We start from the raw sequence: 18,178 nt of genomic DNA, 5'->3' as shown, positions 1-18,178 counted from the left end.
ATAAGTATTCAGACCCTGCACTCAGTACTTTGTTGAAGAACATTTTACAGCGATTACAGCCTCGAGTCTTCTTGGGTATGACGCTACAAGCTTGGCACAACTGTATTTGGGGAGTTTCTCCCATTCTTCTCTGCAGATCCTCTCAAGTTCTGTCAGGTTGGATGGGGAGCGTTGCTGCACAGCTATTTTCAGGTCTCTCCAGAGATGTTCGATGGGGTTCAAGTCATGGCTCTGGCTGGGCCACTCAAGGACATTCAGAGACTGGTCCCAAAGCCACTCCTGAGTTGTCTTGGCTGTGTGCTTAGGGTCGTTGTTCTGTTGGAAGGTGAACCTTTGCCCCAGTCAGGTCTACATTGTAGAATAATAGTGAAGACATCAAAACTATGTAATAACACATATGGAATCATGTAGTAGCCAAAAAAGTGTTTATTTGAGATTCTTCAAAGTAGCCACCCTTTGCCTTGATGACAGCTTTGCGCACTCTTGGCATTCTCTCAACCAGATTCATGAGGTTGTCACCTGGAATGCATTTCAATTACCAGGTGTGCCTTGTTAAAAGTTAATTTGTGGAATTTCTTTACTTCTTAATGCGTTTGAGCCAATCAGTTGTGTTGTGACAAAGTAGGGGTGGTATACAGAAGATGGTTCTATTTGGTATAAGGTAGCTGTTGTGAATTTGTTAGAATACTTGTTAGATTTTACTGCAGGAACTAGAAGCACAAGCATTTCGCTACACTCGCATTAACATCTGCTAACCATGCGTATGTGACCATTACAATTTGATTTGATTTGAAATAAGCAAAGAGAAACGACAGTCTGTCATTACTTTAAGACATGAAGGTCAGTCAATCCGGAACGTTTCAAGAACTTTGAAAGTTTCTTCAAGTGCAGTCGCAAAAACCATCAAGCGCTATGATGAAACTGGCTCCCATGAGGACCACCACAGGAAAGGAAGACCCAGAGTTACCTCTGCTGCACAGGATAAGTTCATTAGAGTTAACTGCACCTCAGATTCCAGCCCAAATACATTTTTTACAGAGTTCAAGTAACAGACAGATCTCAATATCAACTGTTCAGAGGAGACTGCGTGAATCAGACCTTTTTTTAATTTAACCTTTATTTAACTAGGCAAGTCAGTTAAGAACAAATTCTTATTTACAATAACGGCCTACCCCGGCCAAACCCGGACGACGGTGGGCCAATTGTGCGCCGCCCTATGGGACTCCCAATCATTTCCTCATGGTCGAATTGCTGCAAAGAACCACTACTAAAGGACACCAATAAGAAGAAGAGACTTGCTTGGGCCAAGAAACACGACCAATGGTCATTAGACCGGTGGAAATCTGTCCTTTGGTCTGATGAGTCCAAATTTGACCGGCGTGTCTTTGTGAGACGCAGAGTAGGAGTAAGGATGATCTACGCACCCGTGGTTCCCACCTTGAACTATGTAGGAGGAGATGTCAGATGTGATGGTGTGGGGATGCTGTGCTCGTGACATTGTCTGTAATTTATTTACAATTCAAGGCACACTTCACCAGTATGGCTACCACAGCATTCTGCAGCGATATGCCATCCCATCTGGTTTGCGCCTAGTGGGACTATCATTTGTTTTTCAACAGGATAATGACCCAAAACACACCTCCAGGCTGTGTAAGGGCTATTTGACCAAGAAGGAGAGTGATGGAGTGCTGCCTCAGATGACCTGGCCTCTACAATCACCTGACCTCAACCCAATTGAGATGGTTTGGGATGAGTTGGACAGCAGATTGAGGGAAAAGCAGCCAACAAGTGCTCAGTATATGTGGGAACTCCTTCAAGACTGTTGGAAAAGCATTCCAGGCGAAGCTGGTTGAGAGAATGCCAAGATTGTGCAATGCTGTCATCAAGGCAAAGGGTGGCTACTTTGATGTCTTCACTATTATTCTACAATGTAGAAAATAGTAAAAATAGAGAAAATCCCTTGAATGAGTAGGTGTGTCCAAACTTTTGACTGGTACTGTATGTATTATTATTTTTTACATCAAACTAGTCAGGGATTGCATCGGGAAAATAGCTTTCTTGTCTCACATTCAGTGGCTGAATCATAAAATGGATTCTATTTCTATAGGCTGATATTTTTTTTTTACCCTCTTCAGTTGAACAACCACATTATTGTGAAGGGCACCCCCTAGTGTTTCTTCAGCAGACTGCGAATTCTCTGTCTCAGTACTTCTTCGTGACAGCCAGGGAGGGGGAAGCACAGAACTGTAAGCTCAGGATCCATCTTAAAGAGAAAATACGAAATAGAAATCGCGTCCCGGGTTTATCTCTTAAAAGCTGTATATTTTCCGCGTGATCCGTGCTAGGGAGGCCGAGGAGGGGGCTGTGTCATCGTCTGTAGGATGTCCCGACATGAGGGTAAGTGAAAAATAGACGTCCATAGCTAACATTAGCTTCCTGGGGTTGGTCCAGTGGGTTGCCATGTTTTGTATTGCAATGCATTGGACAGGGCTCATGATGGCGGCCACCATGAATTTTCTCAACCTCCTGATTGCTGAGTAGATTGCTGAGTAGAACCAGGCTGATTCTTGATAACGACAGTCTCCGTATTTATGAACAGTCATGTTTCAAAGAAGTAATACTTCTAGTGAGCGGCCGTTTCTTATTCAAGCGAATTAGCTAATGCTAGGTAGCTTGCTAACTAACGTAGCTAAAGTGATGGTCCGACAGTCAGTTGCTATAGCTAGGACGTTGGCTAGCTAGCTTTCTTCAATGACAACGTCGTTAGCCAAGTAGTTAAGTTTCCAGACTGGCCTTTTTTAGGAAGGGTGAATGCGTGGTGTGTGTTGGTATGGCCACATTGTTTTCGTAGGTAGTTTGACTAAGTGCTGAAATACTCCATGCCACCCAAGAAGGGTTTGGTCACTGAATGCACTGTCATCAAGGTAGTTTGAGGCCTCAATCACAGTGGCCCAAACCTAACCAGGCAGCTAGCTAGCTGCTACCTAGTTTACAAACTAGTTCGCCTGTCTTCTACCTTCACTTAATTAACGTTATCTAGCTACCGGTGTTATGGTTAAATTCTTTAGCTAATTAGTTAACTTATTGGATCAGTAGAGTATGCTAGCTAACTGCAAACAGAGTGAATAGACTAACTAATATAAGTTAGTTAGCTAAGTTGACCCTGTTAGAGCACGGTTTTGGAGAACACCCGGCCTCAACCTACTTGATAGCTACTTAGACATCTGTCTGGCTTGCTACACTTGTTGGACTACGTCATATTAGGTCTGGATGAATAGCCAGGTCTGGATTTTTTTCTCTCCTATAACGTTAGCCAACTAAGGATCTGTGCACTTATGAAGGAAGGCCTGTCAGTGTATGGTGAAAGTGTTCTCAGTCTCTGTCCCTCCATAGCTATATCAAAATGACATACAGTTCCAAATAGGATGTTTTCCTAAGCAGCACACCTTTATCCAGAGTCCAGACAAGCATTGCATAGACACCCATAGGTGTGACAGACACCAGGCCTCTGAAAACCATTTGAGTAGTGTAGCAAGGGGTGTAACTAATTGATTTGGTGTCATTTTTTTCCATGAGTGCTTTATTGTCATCAAGGATAGGAAGTCAAGGGCTGTTGTCATCAGAGCAAGGGCAAATTCTCTATTTGGAGAATCCAGACAATTTAATGATAGATCAGTACAGAAGTTCTCCGAAATGTCTGCGTTCGTTAATTAATTTTGGCTATCTTTTATTTTATTTAACCTTTATTTAACAAGGCAAGTCAGTTAAGAACACATTCTTAGTTACATTGACGGGAGTCCCAATCACGGCCGGTTGTGATACAACCTGGAATCGAACCAGGGTCTGTAGTAACGCCTCTAGCACTGAGATGCAGTGCCTTAGACCGCTGCGCCACTCGGGATCCCTACTCCGATTTCAGAGCGCTCTCGTCTGGAGGAACCCTTGCTCTAGATGACATGAAAACAGCCTAACTGGGGCGAGTAAAATTGTCAGTGAGGTGTTCTCTCATTTGTGTCTGGAAGTAGCTGGCAAGCTAGCCAACTTTAGCAAGTTAGCTTTGGTGCTTGACTGCCGTTGTTAGGTCAGAACACTCGGATCAACCCTATTCCTCAGCCAGAGCATCCAGTGTGTGCTCCAAGAGCGACCCGCTCTGAATTTACAAACTGGACAATATGACAACTCTCTGAATTTACGAACGCCCAGAGCGCACTCTGAGTTTACTCTGGCACTCCAGAGTGAATTTACAAACGTACCCTAAATGTGAGCAATGAACAGCAGCATAGCCTAACCTTTTTCAGTTTCAGCACTTTGATTCTTGCTTTGTCAGTTACCTAAGGAGGGACATGTGTCAAATGCCTTGGCTTTATGACAGCGGTGAAATGGTCTCATTTCAGCAGCAGTAACAAAGTGGAGGTGGTGGTTATAGCAGTTTACATAGTGCCTGTTGGAAGGAGGAAACTACAGTATGTGTATCAGTACAGTATCACAGCAATCACCATGGGATATGATAGAGAAAAACCACAAAGGGACAGCTAGATGACAGTTTGGTGTCTTGTGTTTCTTTTAATTTTCACTCTGTCTATACACTCTGTTTCTTTTCTCCTGATCATCTCTTGTCTGTCCATCTGCAGTTTAGGCCTGCTTAATTTACTGCATTGTAAAGGCCTGTTTTGCATTTGCAACAACAAATGCAAAAGAATACGTACAAATGCATGAGAACCGGACAAGACGGGTCCCTATTATTCTGTTCTAGCCAGGTACACACACACACACACTGGCATTCATTAATGACCTGCTATTGATGTTCGGTGGATTTGAAAAATTCCTCTCCATTCACATTTGAGGGTTAGTGCCAGTGCCAATGTCATCCAGCCTCTCTTTCTGACTGTCTGCACACAGTGTCCTACTGCACCACGTTAATGGGCTATTAGCCTGTACATTTTGACATTGAATCCCTCCCTTGTTTTGCAGGTGTGAGCTGTGACGCGTGTTTAAAAGGGAACTTCAGAGGGCGCCGGTACAAGTGTTTAATTTGCTACGACTACGACCTGTGCGCATCGTGCTACGAGAGCGGAGCTACAACAACGAGACACACGTCGGAGCACGCCATGCAGTGTATATTAACCAGGGTAGACTTTGGTAAGGACATCTGCAGTGTAGATTAAACATGTTACATTATGAGAAGGGACAGGAGTTTTTTTATCTGCCCACGTGACCCAGCAGGACTATCTTGTAGTTCTTCCTGGTCAGGTGACCCAGCAGGGCTATCTTGTAGTTCTTCCTGGTCAGGTGGCCCAGCAGGGCTATCTTGTAGTTCTTCTTGGTCAGGTGGCCCAGCAGGGCTATCTTGTAGTTCTTCCTGGTCAGGTGGCCCAGCAGGGCTATCTTGTAGTTCTTCCTGGTCGGGTCATGTGGTCCGGAAAACTCTTCGCCCTTAATGTTATTATTAATTTGATTTTTGTTGATACTTCTGCTTTCAGTGTATTTGCATGGTGAATTTTAAATGTATTTTTGTCTTTGTTTTCTACCTTATGCGCGTTGAGCATGTGAAATGTGCACAAGAAATTCAATATGATTATTATTTGATATGAGGTTTGTTGTATTATGGTGATTATTATTAATGTGACTCTAAAGATGGATGGTTTTGCTTTTTAGACCTGTATTACGGCGGCGAGGCGTTCTCAGTAGAGCAGCCCCAGAGCTTTTCCTGTCCTTACTGTGGTAAAATGGGCTACACAGAGACATCCCTACAGGAGCATGTCACCTCAGACCATGCAGAGACTTCCACAGAGGTGGTAAGTGGGGGATATCATCCTAGTGTATCATCTAGCATCACTAAGACAGGACAGACTGGTCCCTCAGTCTAGCTCTGTTGCTCTTCTGCCTGAAAAAATGTGGCCTCCATTTCTTTCAATAGAATGTTTTGGTGTTTACCACCTCTAAAAATCTAGGGGAAACATTGCATCCAATGACATCTCATACATCCAAATTGGATTCCAGGGCTCATGGAAGCATTAACACAATTCTCAAATAATTATTTGACAACTGATGCTTGTGAATGGTCAGTTGAATATATCCAGAGGGTGCTTAATGCTTCATTTCAGATCTGTCCAATATGTGCTGCGTTGCCGGGCGGGGACCCCAATCACGTGACTGACGACTTTGCTGCTCATCTCACACTTGAACACAGAGCACCTAGAGACTTAATATCCTTTTACGCAGCTCGACTCTGTCTGTGTGTGTCGGTCTGTCTGCACGTGTGTGTGTGTGTGCACGGTCTGCTTGTGTGTGCCTACCTACCTTTATGGATGTGACTACTATACACATCTGTGGATGTGACTATTTCAGTTACTTGCGAGCCCCTTGGTCTGTACTCCTTAACCCACTGTGTTTTACGATGAGTCCAGTGGTGTCCGGCACGTGCGTCGGATGTTCCACCACGGTCGTGGGCTGGGCGGTCCTAGGGCACGCAGGACCAACATGCACTTTACTAGCAGCTCCACTGGGGGGCTCTCTTCCTCACAGAGTTCCTCTTACTCCCCCAGTAACAGGGAAGCCATGGACCCTATAGCAGGTGAGCAGTGCACCTAGTCTGACCAGTCTGTCTGTCAGTATAACTGCAAACAGGGTCTTCCTCATAGAAATGGATAGAGCTGCTATAGTTTCTCCCCTCTTGTGGCTCCTATGTACTTGGTTACTCATGGAGTCATTTGACATAAAATAAGTAAAATTATCTTTCCATGAGACTGAATGGCTCCTGTCTCCAATGAAGTATAACCAGTACAACCAGTAATGTCTCTTGTCCAAAGCACTGTGACACCCCTACAGTAGCGTGGTGTCTCCCAACAACGTGTCTATACTGGAGAATGTTCATTTGACTGTCACCAAAATGAACTCAAAATAAATCTCTTCATCTCCTCTCCCCACAGAGCTATTGTCTCAGCTGTCGGGCGTGCGGCGCTCGGCGGGAGGCCAGCTCAACTCGTCGGGGCCATCTGCGTCTCAGCTGCAGCAGCTACAGATGCAGCTGCAGCTGGAGCGCCAGCAGGCCCAGGCGGCCCGCCAGCAGCTGGAGACGGCCAGGAACGCCACACGACGCTCTAACCCCGGCGGCAACATCAGTGCCACCATCCCACCTCCCGTCGCCAACTCGGCCGGCGTGGCCGAGAGCAATCTCATGGCCTCCCACAGCTCCCAGTTCTTGCTCACACGGTGAGTTGTCTACTCGTGGACAGAGCCTTCTACTTAGTGTTTTAAAAACTGGATCAATGCTCTGCAGACTTGACATCTGAGGCCCTTCTGGACTTCTACCACATTGTTACAGCTCCCAGGACCCTAGTTGTTCCTATCAACTCCCTGTGGCATGGTCTCCCTTATCCTCCTGTTTGTCCCCCTACGCAGTGTCGTGTCTTTGTTATGCCAGATTAAGTGATATGACATGATATTTTATAAAATAATTTCTCTGTAATTAATATTACCTGATTAAACTAATCATGCAAATGTAATTAACTAGGAAGTCGGGGCACCACGGAATAATGTTTATAGAGCTGTTGTCTTCCGAATAAACTCTTAAAGACCTGATCATCTTTTATATCAATAGCAGTCACATCTGAACGTCGTAAAATTCTTGGTTATCTTCATAAACCCTGGCTAACAAGTTGAATCAGCAGTACAACATTTTGTATAATTATTTATTTACTAAATACCTAAATAATCACACAGAATTACATATACACAGGATGGATCATACATTGATACCTAATTATGTCATACAAGAAAACGTCCCTGGCGGACGGAACCGATATGACGGCTGGTTACACAAAGAAAAGGGGGTTGGGTTTGAATGAAAGCGCGGGAAGACTGAGGAACCAACGGATTGGGTCTATCGGACCTCATGAAGCTATGCTATCGTAAATACAGAATCTAATGCATTCTAAATATCCGCCCATTTGCAAAAGGAAAATGGAAGAAATATTTACTCTGAGCTGCGCTTCGATAGATTGGTTGTAGTTGGAAGGCTGGGTTGCCCAGCAGAGATCTCGCTTGTCCTTTGAAGAATATGTATTGTGGTAGAACGGATACGTTGTAGTACCCTGTCTTTCTGAAGAGATTGTCTGTCCTTTCCTAGCCCACGTTTACAGCTGCTGCTGCTGCTAACTCAACGTCTAGGATGTATCACGTCTTTAGTGAATAAGAGTTCAAAGTTCAAACCAAGTTGCCATACTATAAGTTCATGCTATATTCTGGCTGGTATAGTCACATTCATCCTTCCAGCGTGTCGATCGTAACCTCCACATCTAAATTCACTCTTCTAAACTTATGGACATCAGTCTTCACGTCATCGGGAACACAATGTTAATTTCGTTAGGTTGTAGTCGTTCAACCATTCGCAACCAGAGCTCACGCTGAGGTTGGCTTAGTTCTGTAGTTGATATTAGCCCTTTTAAATGTATGGACAGCAGTCCTCACGTCATCGGGAACACCAGGTTGACTTTCGTCAATGGGCTTTTGTAGTGGTGGAGAGAAGGGCGTGTTTCATAGTTCACAACCAATGTCTGTTCAATTGGGCGTGGCCACTGAGTGAGCAGAGTTTACTTATGAAAACAATTCTCTAATTTAGAAGCTAAGATTGCATTTAATATTTTCACAAATAGTTTCATATTTAAACATTTAAATTGCACAACAATTCCATGTGACTCCGATAACTAGAATGTGTAGACTTTCCAAGGTACAGTTTATGTCGTCCTATCATCAGTAATAATGTCTCAGACAACAACTGATCTGACATCATATTCTTTGGATTACTGAAATATGGTTCCGTTCACAACCTTTTGATGTTACCAGACTCTCTCTCTATGTTAACAAAGGGCTTTCCAAGAGTCAAATCTGTGGAGAGAGAAAAGGGGGAAAGGTATTTATGGGGGTCATAAACCTCACCAACAGGACGTCATGACAGCGGTGTCGTCTCCCAACCCCCTTACGCGGTGTCGTCTCCCAACCCCCTTACCTCAACTAGAGGTCGACTGTTTATGATTTTTCAATGCCGATCCTGATTTATTGGAGGACCAAAAATACCAATTAATCGGACAGTGTGTGTGTGTGTGTGTAATAATGACAATTACAACAATACATCAATGAACACTTATTTTAACTTAATATAATACATAAATAAAATCTATTTAGTCTCAAATAAATAATAAAACATGCTCAATTTGGTTTAAATAATGCAAAAACACAGTGTTGGAGAAGAAAGTAAAAGTGCAATATGTGCCAAGTAAAAAAGCTAACGTTTAAGTTCCTTGCTCAGAACATGAGAACATATGAAAGCTTGTGGTTCAATATTCCCAGTTAAGAAGTTTTAGGTTGTAGTTATTATGACGCGTTGACTATTTCTCTCTATACCATTTGTATTTCATATACCTTTGACTATTGGATGTCCTTATAGGCACTATAGTATTGCCAGCCTAAACTCAGGAGTTGATAGGCTTGAAGTCATAAACAGCGCTGTGAAGCAAGCATTGCTAAGAGCTGCTGGCAAACGCAGTAAAGTGTGAATGAATGCTTACGAGCCTGCTGCCGCCTACCACCAGTCAGACTGCTCTATCAAATCATAGACTTAATTATAATAAACACAGAAATACGAGCCGTTGGTCATTAATAAGGTCAAATCCGGAAACTATCATTTAGAAAACAAAACGTTTATTCTTTCAGTGAAATACGGAACCGTTCCATATTTTATCGAACGGGCTGCAACCCTAAGTCGAAATTATTGCTGTTATATTGCACAACCTTTAATGTTATGTCATAATTATGTAAAATTCTGGCAAATTAGTTCGCAACGAGCCAGGCGGCCCAAACTGTTGCATATACCCTGACTCTGCGTGCAATGAACGCAAGAGAAGTGACACAATTCCCCTAGTTAATATTGCCTGCTAACATGAATTTCTTTTAACTAAATATGCAGGTTAAAACAAATATACTTGTGTGTATTGATTTTAAGGAAGGCGTTGATGTTTATGGTTAGGTACATTTGTGCAACGATAGCGATTTTTTTTCTCGAATGCGCTTTCGTTAAATCATCCCCCGTTTGGCAAAATGGGCTGTGATTTGATAATAAATTAACAGGCACCGCATCGATTATATGCAACGCAGGACAAGCTAGTTAACCTGGTAATATCATCAACCATGTGTAGTTAACTAGTGATTATGTGAAGATTGATTGTTTTTTATAAGATAAGTTTAATGCTAGCTAGCAACTTACCTTGGCTCCTTGCTGCACTCGCGTAACAGGTGGTCAGCCTGCCATGCAGTTTCCTCCTGGAATGCAATGTAATCGGCATCCAAAAATACCGATTTATGAAAACTTGATATCGCCTCTACTCCCAACCCCCTTACATGGTGTCTCCCACAACCCCTTTACATGGTGTCTCCCAACCCCTTTACATGGTGTCTCCCACAACCCCATTACATGGTGTCTCCCACAACCCCTTTACATGGTGTCTCCCACAACCCCTTTACATGGTGTCTCCCACAACTCATTTACATGGTATCTCCCACAACCCCTTTACATGGTGTCTCCCACAACCCCTTTACATGGCGTCTCCCACAACCCCTTTACATGGTGTCTCCCACAACCCCTTTACATGGTGTCTCCCACAACCCCATTACATGGTGTCTCCCACAACCCCTTTACATGGTGTCTCCCACAACTCCTTTACATGGTATCTCCCACAACTCCTTTACATGGTGTCTCCCACAACCCCTTTACATGGTGTCTCCCACAACCCCTTTACATGGTGTCTCCCACAACCCCTTTACATGGTGTCTCCCACAACCCCTTTACATGGTGTCTCCCACAACCCCATTACATGGTGTCTCCCACAACCCCTTTACATGGTGTCTCCCACAACCCCTTTACATGGTGTCTCCCACAACCCCTTTACATGGTGTCTCCCACAACCCCTTTACATGGTGTCTCCCACAACCCCTTTACATGGTGTCTCCCACAACCCCTTTACATGGTGTCTCCCACAACCCCTTTACATGGTGTCTCCCACCTCAGTCTGTTCTCAGCATCCACAGGCCTACCCAGGTCTTTTCTCCCACTACCTTGAACCGTCTCTCCCATTTCCTTCACGTAGTCCCTTTGGTTTGTGTTAACCAGGTATCCTCCTCTCTGTCCTCCTACAGTTTGAATGAGCCCAAGATGTCGGAGGCGGAGCGGCAGGCGCTGGAGGGTGAGCGCGCTGACCGCAGCCTGTTTGTCCAGGAGCTGCTGTTGAGCACGCTGATGCGCGAGGAGAGCTCCTCTTCGGACGAGGACGAGCGGCGAGACTTTGCCAGCTTTGGGGCCATGGGCTGCGTGGATATCATGCCTTTAGACGTGGCCCTGGAGAACCTCAACCTCAGGGAGAGCGGTTACAACAGCAGCTCTAGGAGCTCTAAGGAACCTCCACCGCCTCCTCTTTGATGATATCCCAGCACCACGCAGACTTTGTCCTCTGTGCTGCCACTGCCAGTGACGGGCATGCAGCAGGATCTTTTGGGGTTTGTTTTTTGGTGATTGTAATTTCAGGTCTGTCACCTTTGTTACATTTGTGTACAACCATAAAAAAGGAGAGCGGGAGCGATTGGGGAAAGTGCAAGTGGATGAGTGCGCAGCGCTGAGCGAGCGAGAGATTGAGAGAATATATATCTCAAATGTTGATAATCAGTTCTACACAACTAATTTTTTCCTTTAGCAGGTAAGCATTAGGTAGATGTGGCCGATCTCTCTTCCTGTTCTCATGCAAAATGATCTCCTTATAAATACTCCACATTCAGAACCTGAAGAGGAACCAGACACCCTATGGTGAAGCTGCTGTGTATTTATGACTTAACAAATAAAAAGTGCTTGGATGGTTAACCATAAACTACTGCATGAGGTTCTTTGCGTCGTGCATGACTTTTAATGACCTCATCATTAAAAAGGGAGAGAAAATATTCCGACGCTTTCTCTCGCCAACCATTTTAAACGGTTACTTGAAACATGATTGAGTTTTTCCGCAAAATGTGATATCGCAAAAAAAACTGACATGCTGAATAATTTAGGAACTTTTTCAAACTTTTTTGTTTGAAATAGAAAAACACAACATATTGGAATCTGCAGTAGCTTTAAAAAGAAAACAATGCAATGTGTTTATCTCTCAGCTCCGGTTGGTCCTTCCCTCCTTTGTGACATCTTCTGAATATAACAACAACTTGCTGCACTAACAGCAAAACTCAAGAGAAACTCGAGACGTCTGCATTCACTTAGCAGATAAAATAATACAATACTAGGAGCAGAAGAACAGATCTTGTCTCTGACATTTTTCCTAGCTGTTGATTGTTTTAGTGATAAGCTGTGTGTAACCACCAGATGTAGTTTCTAATTTATGCACCTGTACAGAAGAACTAGTCTCACATTCTTATCGATCGCACTCTACTCTTCTCCATCTCTCTGCTTCTGTAGGCCCAGACTCCCTAAGTTCATTTGTATTACTTTCTTTGAGGAAGGGGAGTGCGAGACTTTCCACATTGCAGGCATTGTTTTTGTTTGACTGAAGACTTTTATTTTTTTCTCAGCTAAGGATAGCACCTTCTATTTATTCTTTTAGTTTCTCTGATTCTGTTAAGCCTTGTAATGAATCATACCACCTCCATGCCTATACTCTTATCCTCTGTAAAATACAATGAGATGTATATTGAATTTGTGCGTTAACTTTCATAATGGTTCTAGGATATGGGCAGACTTTTTTTTTTAATGTAAATTTAGAATACAATAAACTGCGCACAGCTTTTGATGAAACCAAGCCCCTCCCTCTTGATCTTTGTGGTGTCTTATTCGGCTACTGTTATAGGGCTCTTCACACTACTGAGCTGAGCTGGCCTGGTTACTCATCCACCATAGTTGCTGGACAGGACAATGTGAGAAGAAAATATACAACCCTTATCCAGTACAGTTTTGGTTTGGATCTGCTAGTGTGAAAAGGGTATATGTGTCACCATGTGCTAGGCTATAAAGGGATACTGTGAGATTCTGGGAATAAAGCCATTTTCTAGTTCCCCCGTGTCAGGTGAACTTGTGGATATCATTTTTGTCTTTGCGTGCAGTATGAAGAAAGTTAGAGGTAGTTTTGTGAGCCAATGCTAACTAGAGTTAAGCAATGACTGGATGTCTTCAGGTACAGTAGCATACTCAACAGGCCCTACGATTGTATTTACGATTTCATCTGACTCTGAGTAAGTAGAACAATTTCTTAATTTCCAGAATCTCGCAGTATCCCTTTAAGGAGTTATTCTATTTAACTGGGTGTGTACCAAACAAGGTTACAAAAGCAAGGCTCAACAAAATACTATTGTGCAGCACCAACATCCCTGGTTGTAAAGACCAATGGACCATGTGTACTTTGACCTCTCACTACCTATGCACATCAATGCCTGCACCTTTTTACTACTAGTATGACTGAGCAGTGAGCAACACACTGCACTCACTATGGAAACAAGTAGGACTTAGTGCCTATAAACACAGCCTCACCCTTGTCCTACAAACAATGCTGTGCCTGTAGACAGCCGTTTCCCTGGACCTGCAAACTACACTGAGATTTTTTTCAAACACAGTAGCTAGCTACATACTAACCATACTCAACTCTACCTGCATGACAGAGTGGATTTGGAAAGTATTCAGACCTCTTGACTTTTCCCACATTTTGTTATGTTAGTCTTATTCTAAAATTGATGAAATAAAAACTCATCAATCTACACAAAATACCCCATAATGACAAAGCAAAAACTTTTTTTGGGGGGGTGCAAATTTATTAAACAGAAATACCTTATTTACATAAGTATTCAGACACTTTGCTATGAGAATTGAAATTGAGCTCAGGTGCATCCTGTTTCCATTGATCACCCTTGAGACGTTTATACAACATGATTGGAGTCCACCTGTGGTAAATTCAATTGATTTTACATGATTTGGAAAGGCACACACCTGTCTATATAAAGGTGCCACAGTTGACAGTGCATGTCAGAGCAAAAACCAAGCCATGAGGTCGAAGGAATTAGCTGTAGAACACCAAGACAGGATTGTGCACAGTTCTGGGGAAGGGTACCAAAACATGTCTGCAGCATTGAAGGTCCTCAAGAACACAGTGGCCTCCATCCTTATGGAATGAAGTTTGGAACCACCAATAAGCTTTTTCTGCGGGGTTGTGTTGGTGGTGTAACCGTGTTAGAGCTGTCAAATCTGTGAGCTCTTGTGGTCATTGTCACAAACCACAGAAGTTCAGAACGAGAAATTGTAAGCTATATGGAAATGACACATTGTAATTCATTTTAAAGAAATAATAGGTTAAAATCAGTGTATGAACTTGTAACACAGCTGCATGGGATTTCTACTCGTGCATCCAATGCAGGAGCCGCTTGTTGATTTGACAGCTCTATCACAGTTCACCCTCCTACACGCTTTACATTTTTTTTTAAAAAGCAATGAAAATCTATTTGTCAGCTTATGCAGGTTACCGCTGATCTGATTGAATCCTGGCCTAAATGACTGCAACAAAGGTTATGCTCATTAGGGCACACTGTAGCAAAATGTTTTGCAACGGAAAATGAGTTTCAATTTTTTTAATTGGGTAAGTTCAGATAGAGAACCACTCAGTTTTGTGCCTAATGAAATCGACCAAGCACTAGGAGAAGAATTTGCTGTCCCCAAATCTTAACCTAGTTAAGCTGCAGCTGGCCCAGAACAAAGCGGCACGTTTTGCTCTTAATTGTAATCAGAGGGCTGATATAAATACTATGCATGCCAGTCTCTCTTGGCTAAGAGTTGAGGAGAAACTGACTGCATCACTTCTTTTTATAAGAAACATTGTGTTGAAAATCCCAAATTGTTTACATAGTCAATTTACAAACAGCTCTGACACACACACTTATGCCACCAGGGGTCTTTTCATAGTCCCCAAATTCAGAACAAATTCAAGAAAATGTACAGTATTATATAGAGCCCTTATTGCATGGCGCTTCCTTCCAGCTCATATTGCTCAAATGATAAAGCAAACCGGCAGAACGACGCTCCCCTATTTGACCTAGATAGTTTGTGTGTATGCATTGATATGTAGGCTACATGTGCCTTTTTTTAAATGTATGTAGTTCTATTCTTGTCTATTGATGTTCTGTATTATGTCATTCTGTATTATGTTTCATGTTTTGTGTGGACCCCAGGAATCCTAATAAAATACCAAATAACCAGTTGGGGAGGAAATGTAAGAACTGTCCTAGGGACCACTTCATCCTGCGCAGCGAACACTGCTAGTTTTGATTTGACTGTGTATCAGGACCTTTGCTACGGGCCAGCTGCCGTTGTTACTTTACTGGGTTTGTTAGATCCCAACTTTGACCTTGGAATTCCTTTCATAAAACTGCGAGGGCTGGTTCTTTTAAAATAGCCACCAGATGCAATGGCGGGTGCACGTATCAAGTATCAATCAACACTGCTTAGATACTCTGCCTGTCTATCAGACAGAATAGAGAGTTGGGTCGTATTCAGTAAGAAAGTACCTCCCTGGAAAGAACATCTATTTGAACAAGTAACTCCTTTTCCTTTTCTGTTGCAAAAACATTTTGCTCTGGTGTGCCCTGATGGTGGAGCAGGAGCAGTACATCAATGTGATTTGTGAGATGCATGGATCTGGTGAGGCTACTGGGGTACAATGACTGAAATGACCTCTGCCAGCAATTCCATGATAGATTGGGAGCGTGCTATGGAATTCTGCTGCAGGTCGGTAGCCTACTTGCAATATATCATGTGAATTGATTTGATGAGTTATTATTGGCATATCCGGTTTACAATTTCACATAACTTGCTAACAATTGAACAGTTGCACAAAGATGCCCATATCTCAGATAATTCAATCAGCTTTGTGTTCTATAAATTATTTAGATGTACACAACCTCACGGAACATAATGCATGAGATTGGTATTGTAAATTATAACTGACATTCTGAAAGGAGACAACTTATTGTAAGACATACCACCTTTATTAAATGCACAGTGTTACAAGGAACAATTCCATTAACTGCAGAGAAGTTACTCGCATGATGCACAAAGATTTGATTGATAGAATTGAATGTTACGTAAGCAGTGACACTGAATCTGCTGGGGGAAAAAAACACACACACCGCAGCTCAGGGGCATCATACTCACAAACGTATGAACGCATACACTGACTCTCACTCGACATCATTCAGCCAGCAAGTAAAACATATCTGCACAGGGATAAGAAAAACAATTAAATTATGCTTTTTCATATTTACAAAATAACCAGTGGCAATCTCCCCCATCCCAAGAGATTACATTCAAAAAAAGGTCCCATCCCGAGAGATTACATTCAAAATAACATACTATTATTCATGATGCAAAGTCACAGTTATTCATCTGAAAGAAGACCAATAGGCCAGAAATAGACGAGTGGTTGGGTGGGGAAATGATGGCCTCTGTCCCCATTGGTTCACCTGGTCGCTGGATTTGGTCCTTCGACGTTCCAGGTGACCAAGACGTTATGGCCTTCTCACAGACAGACGGCACTCAGTCAGTCATAACCTCTATGGTCCTTCCACCAGATAGGAAAGAAGGGTGAGCTGGGATATAGCACTGAATCAGTTCCTTCTTCATAGAGAAAATACAATTTTAAAGGAATCTCTTCTCGAGTTCCAAAGTTCCACCAAAAAATGTGATAGTATTCTCACTGATATGAACAAGCACAAATACATTATATTTGTTTTTTTAGCACTAATATATTTGTATTTACATATTGCCAGTGGCCCATAACACATTTTTGTCACATGTTTTTTGATAAAGTACCTGTTTGAAACAGAATATACTATAGAACATACTATTAATTTAGACAAATATACGAACTGTACAGAATGGAATGCAGATTACAGGCGATTCAGAATATTCAGAGCAGACACACATGACTATAATAGAGAATGGCCTAAAATGCTGGAACTGGTCAAGAAAGAACCAACCATTGACGGATCATGGTCGCCAAACAAATATGTACGCTTTTTCAGTGTTATGTTGCAGACAGTCCAACATAGCTGAGGGCAGGTTTTTGTGGTGTTTAGCAAAGAATGCAACATGGATGATGGTGATAATACAACAATTGAATTGACAGTGGCTCAAAGCATAGGAGTTTGGGTGTGCACTTCTGACTCACTAAAGAGCATTATGAAGTTAATCTATTGCCACAGCAAACATTAATGCACTGGATAATCTCCATATCAAAAGCCAAAGGTTATGGGAACTGGGATCTTATGTAGTATCACTGATAAAACAGTAGTGTAGAGATCACGTTTATGAGTAAGAGTTCGGCCAAGATTCTATCCGATAGCCCCTTTTCGGCTATGCATGTTAGCGTTGCTGTGGAGATCGTGTTCAAAGTAAACACTGCAGATGTCGGCTCAATTGGAAAAGAACGTTAAATGCAAAATGCGCTACAACGTGGATCTTTCGCAGTCCGGATTGAATCCTGGCCTTAGCCTACTCCAGTAAAGACAGCATAGAGATAGAGAATGTGGAAAGATTTTACATTGATATCACTGCAGAAACAATCTGATTTGAAATGCCTTACATACAGACACTTAGCAGATCCCTGTGACATGAATGGTCCTTTTCCATATTGACCAGTCATAATAGGGAATGCATGATCACCATGAAGATTCAGTCAAAAGCAGGGGAGATGGTGGTTGATAGGAAGTTGTTTAGGTAATCATATAGTGGTACATACTGCCTCAACTCTGTCAGAGTTACCTAGTCATCACATCCTTGATAGGACCTGTTCAGGAGGCCTCACAGCTCTACTGTACAACATGGGGGATCAGACTTAAGGTACTCTCACAACTGATCCTAACCACTGCAATAGCTTATAGGTCAAAGATCATCAACTACACTGAACAAAAATATAAACGCAACATGTAAAATGTTGGTCCCATGTTTCATGAGCTGAAATAAAAGATCCCAGAAATTGTCCATACACACAAAAAGCTCATTTTGCTCAAATTTTGTGCACAAATTTCTTTACATCCCTGTTAGTGAGCATTTATCCTTTGCCAAGATAATCTATCCACCTGGCAGGTGTGGCATGATCATTACACAGAT

At 42.6% G+C, this 18,178-nt stretch overlaps 1 protein-coding gene across 2 annotated transcripts; it reads left to right on the top strand.

The window, feature by feature from the left end:
- Window positions 1-2,219: 2,219 nt before the first annotated feature.
- Window positions 2,220-12,830, top strand: LOC120044952 (E3 ubiquitin-protein ligase KCMF1-like). 2 transcript variants are annotated; one of them, XM_038989711.1, is made up of 7 exons: window positions 2,220-2,397; window positions 4,972-5,139; window positions 5,656-5,795; window positions 6,105-6,206; window positions 6,397-6,574; window positions 6,930-7,212; window positions 11,191-12,830. In XM_038989711.1, exons 1-7 carry the CDS (start codon window positions 2,382-2,384, stop codon window positions 11,468-11,470), a joined length of 1,167 nt encoding a protein of 388 aa, XP_038845639.1. In that variant the 5' UTR covers window positions 2,220-2,381; the 3' UTR covers window positions 11,471-12,830. The 2 variants fall into 2 exon arrangements, with proteins under 2 accessions (XP_038845639.1, XP_038845638.1); XM_038989710.1 differs by lacking the exon at window positions 2,220-2,397 and adding an exon at window positions 2,477-2,626.
- The last annotated feature ends 5,348 nt before the right edge of the window (window positions 12,831-18,178 follow it).

The sequence above is a fragment of the Salvelinus namaycush genome, chromosome 3 (genome assembly GCF_016432855.1).
Source record: "Salvelinus namaycush isolate Seneca chromosome 3, SaNama_1.0, whole genome shotgun sequence".
NCBI classification, from domain to species: Eukaryota; Metazoa; Chordata; class Actinopteri; order Salmoniformes; family Salmonidae; genus Salvelinus; species Salvelinus namaycush.
The sequence above is the reverse complement of the archived record's forward strand: the minus strand, read 5'-3'. Positions and strand labels throughout refer to the sequence as shown.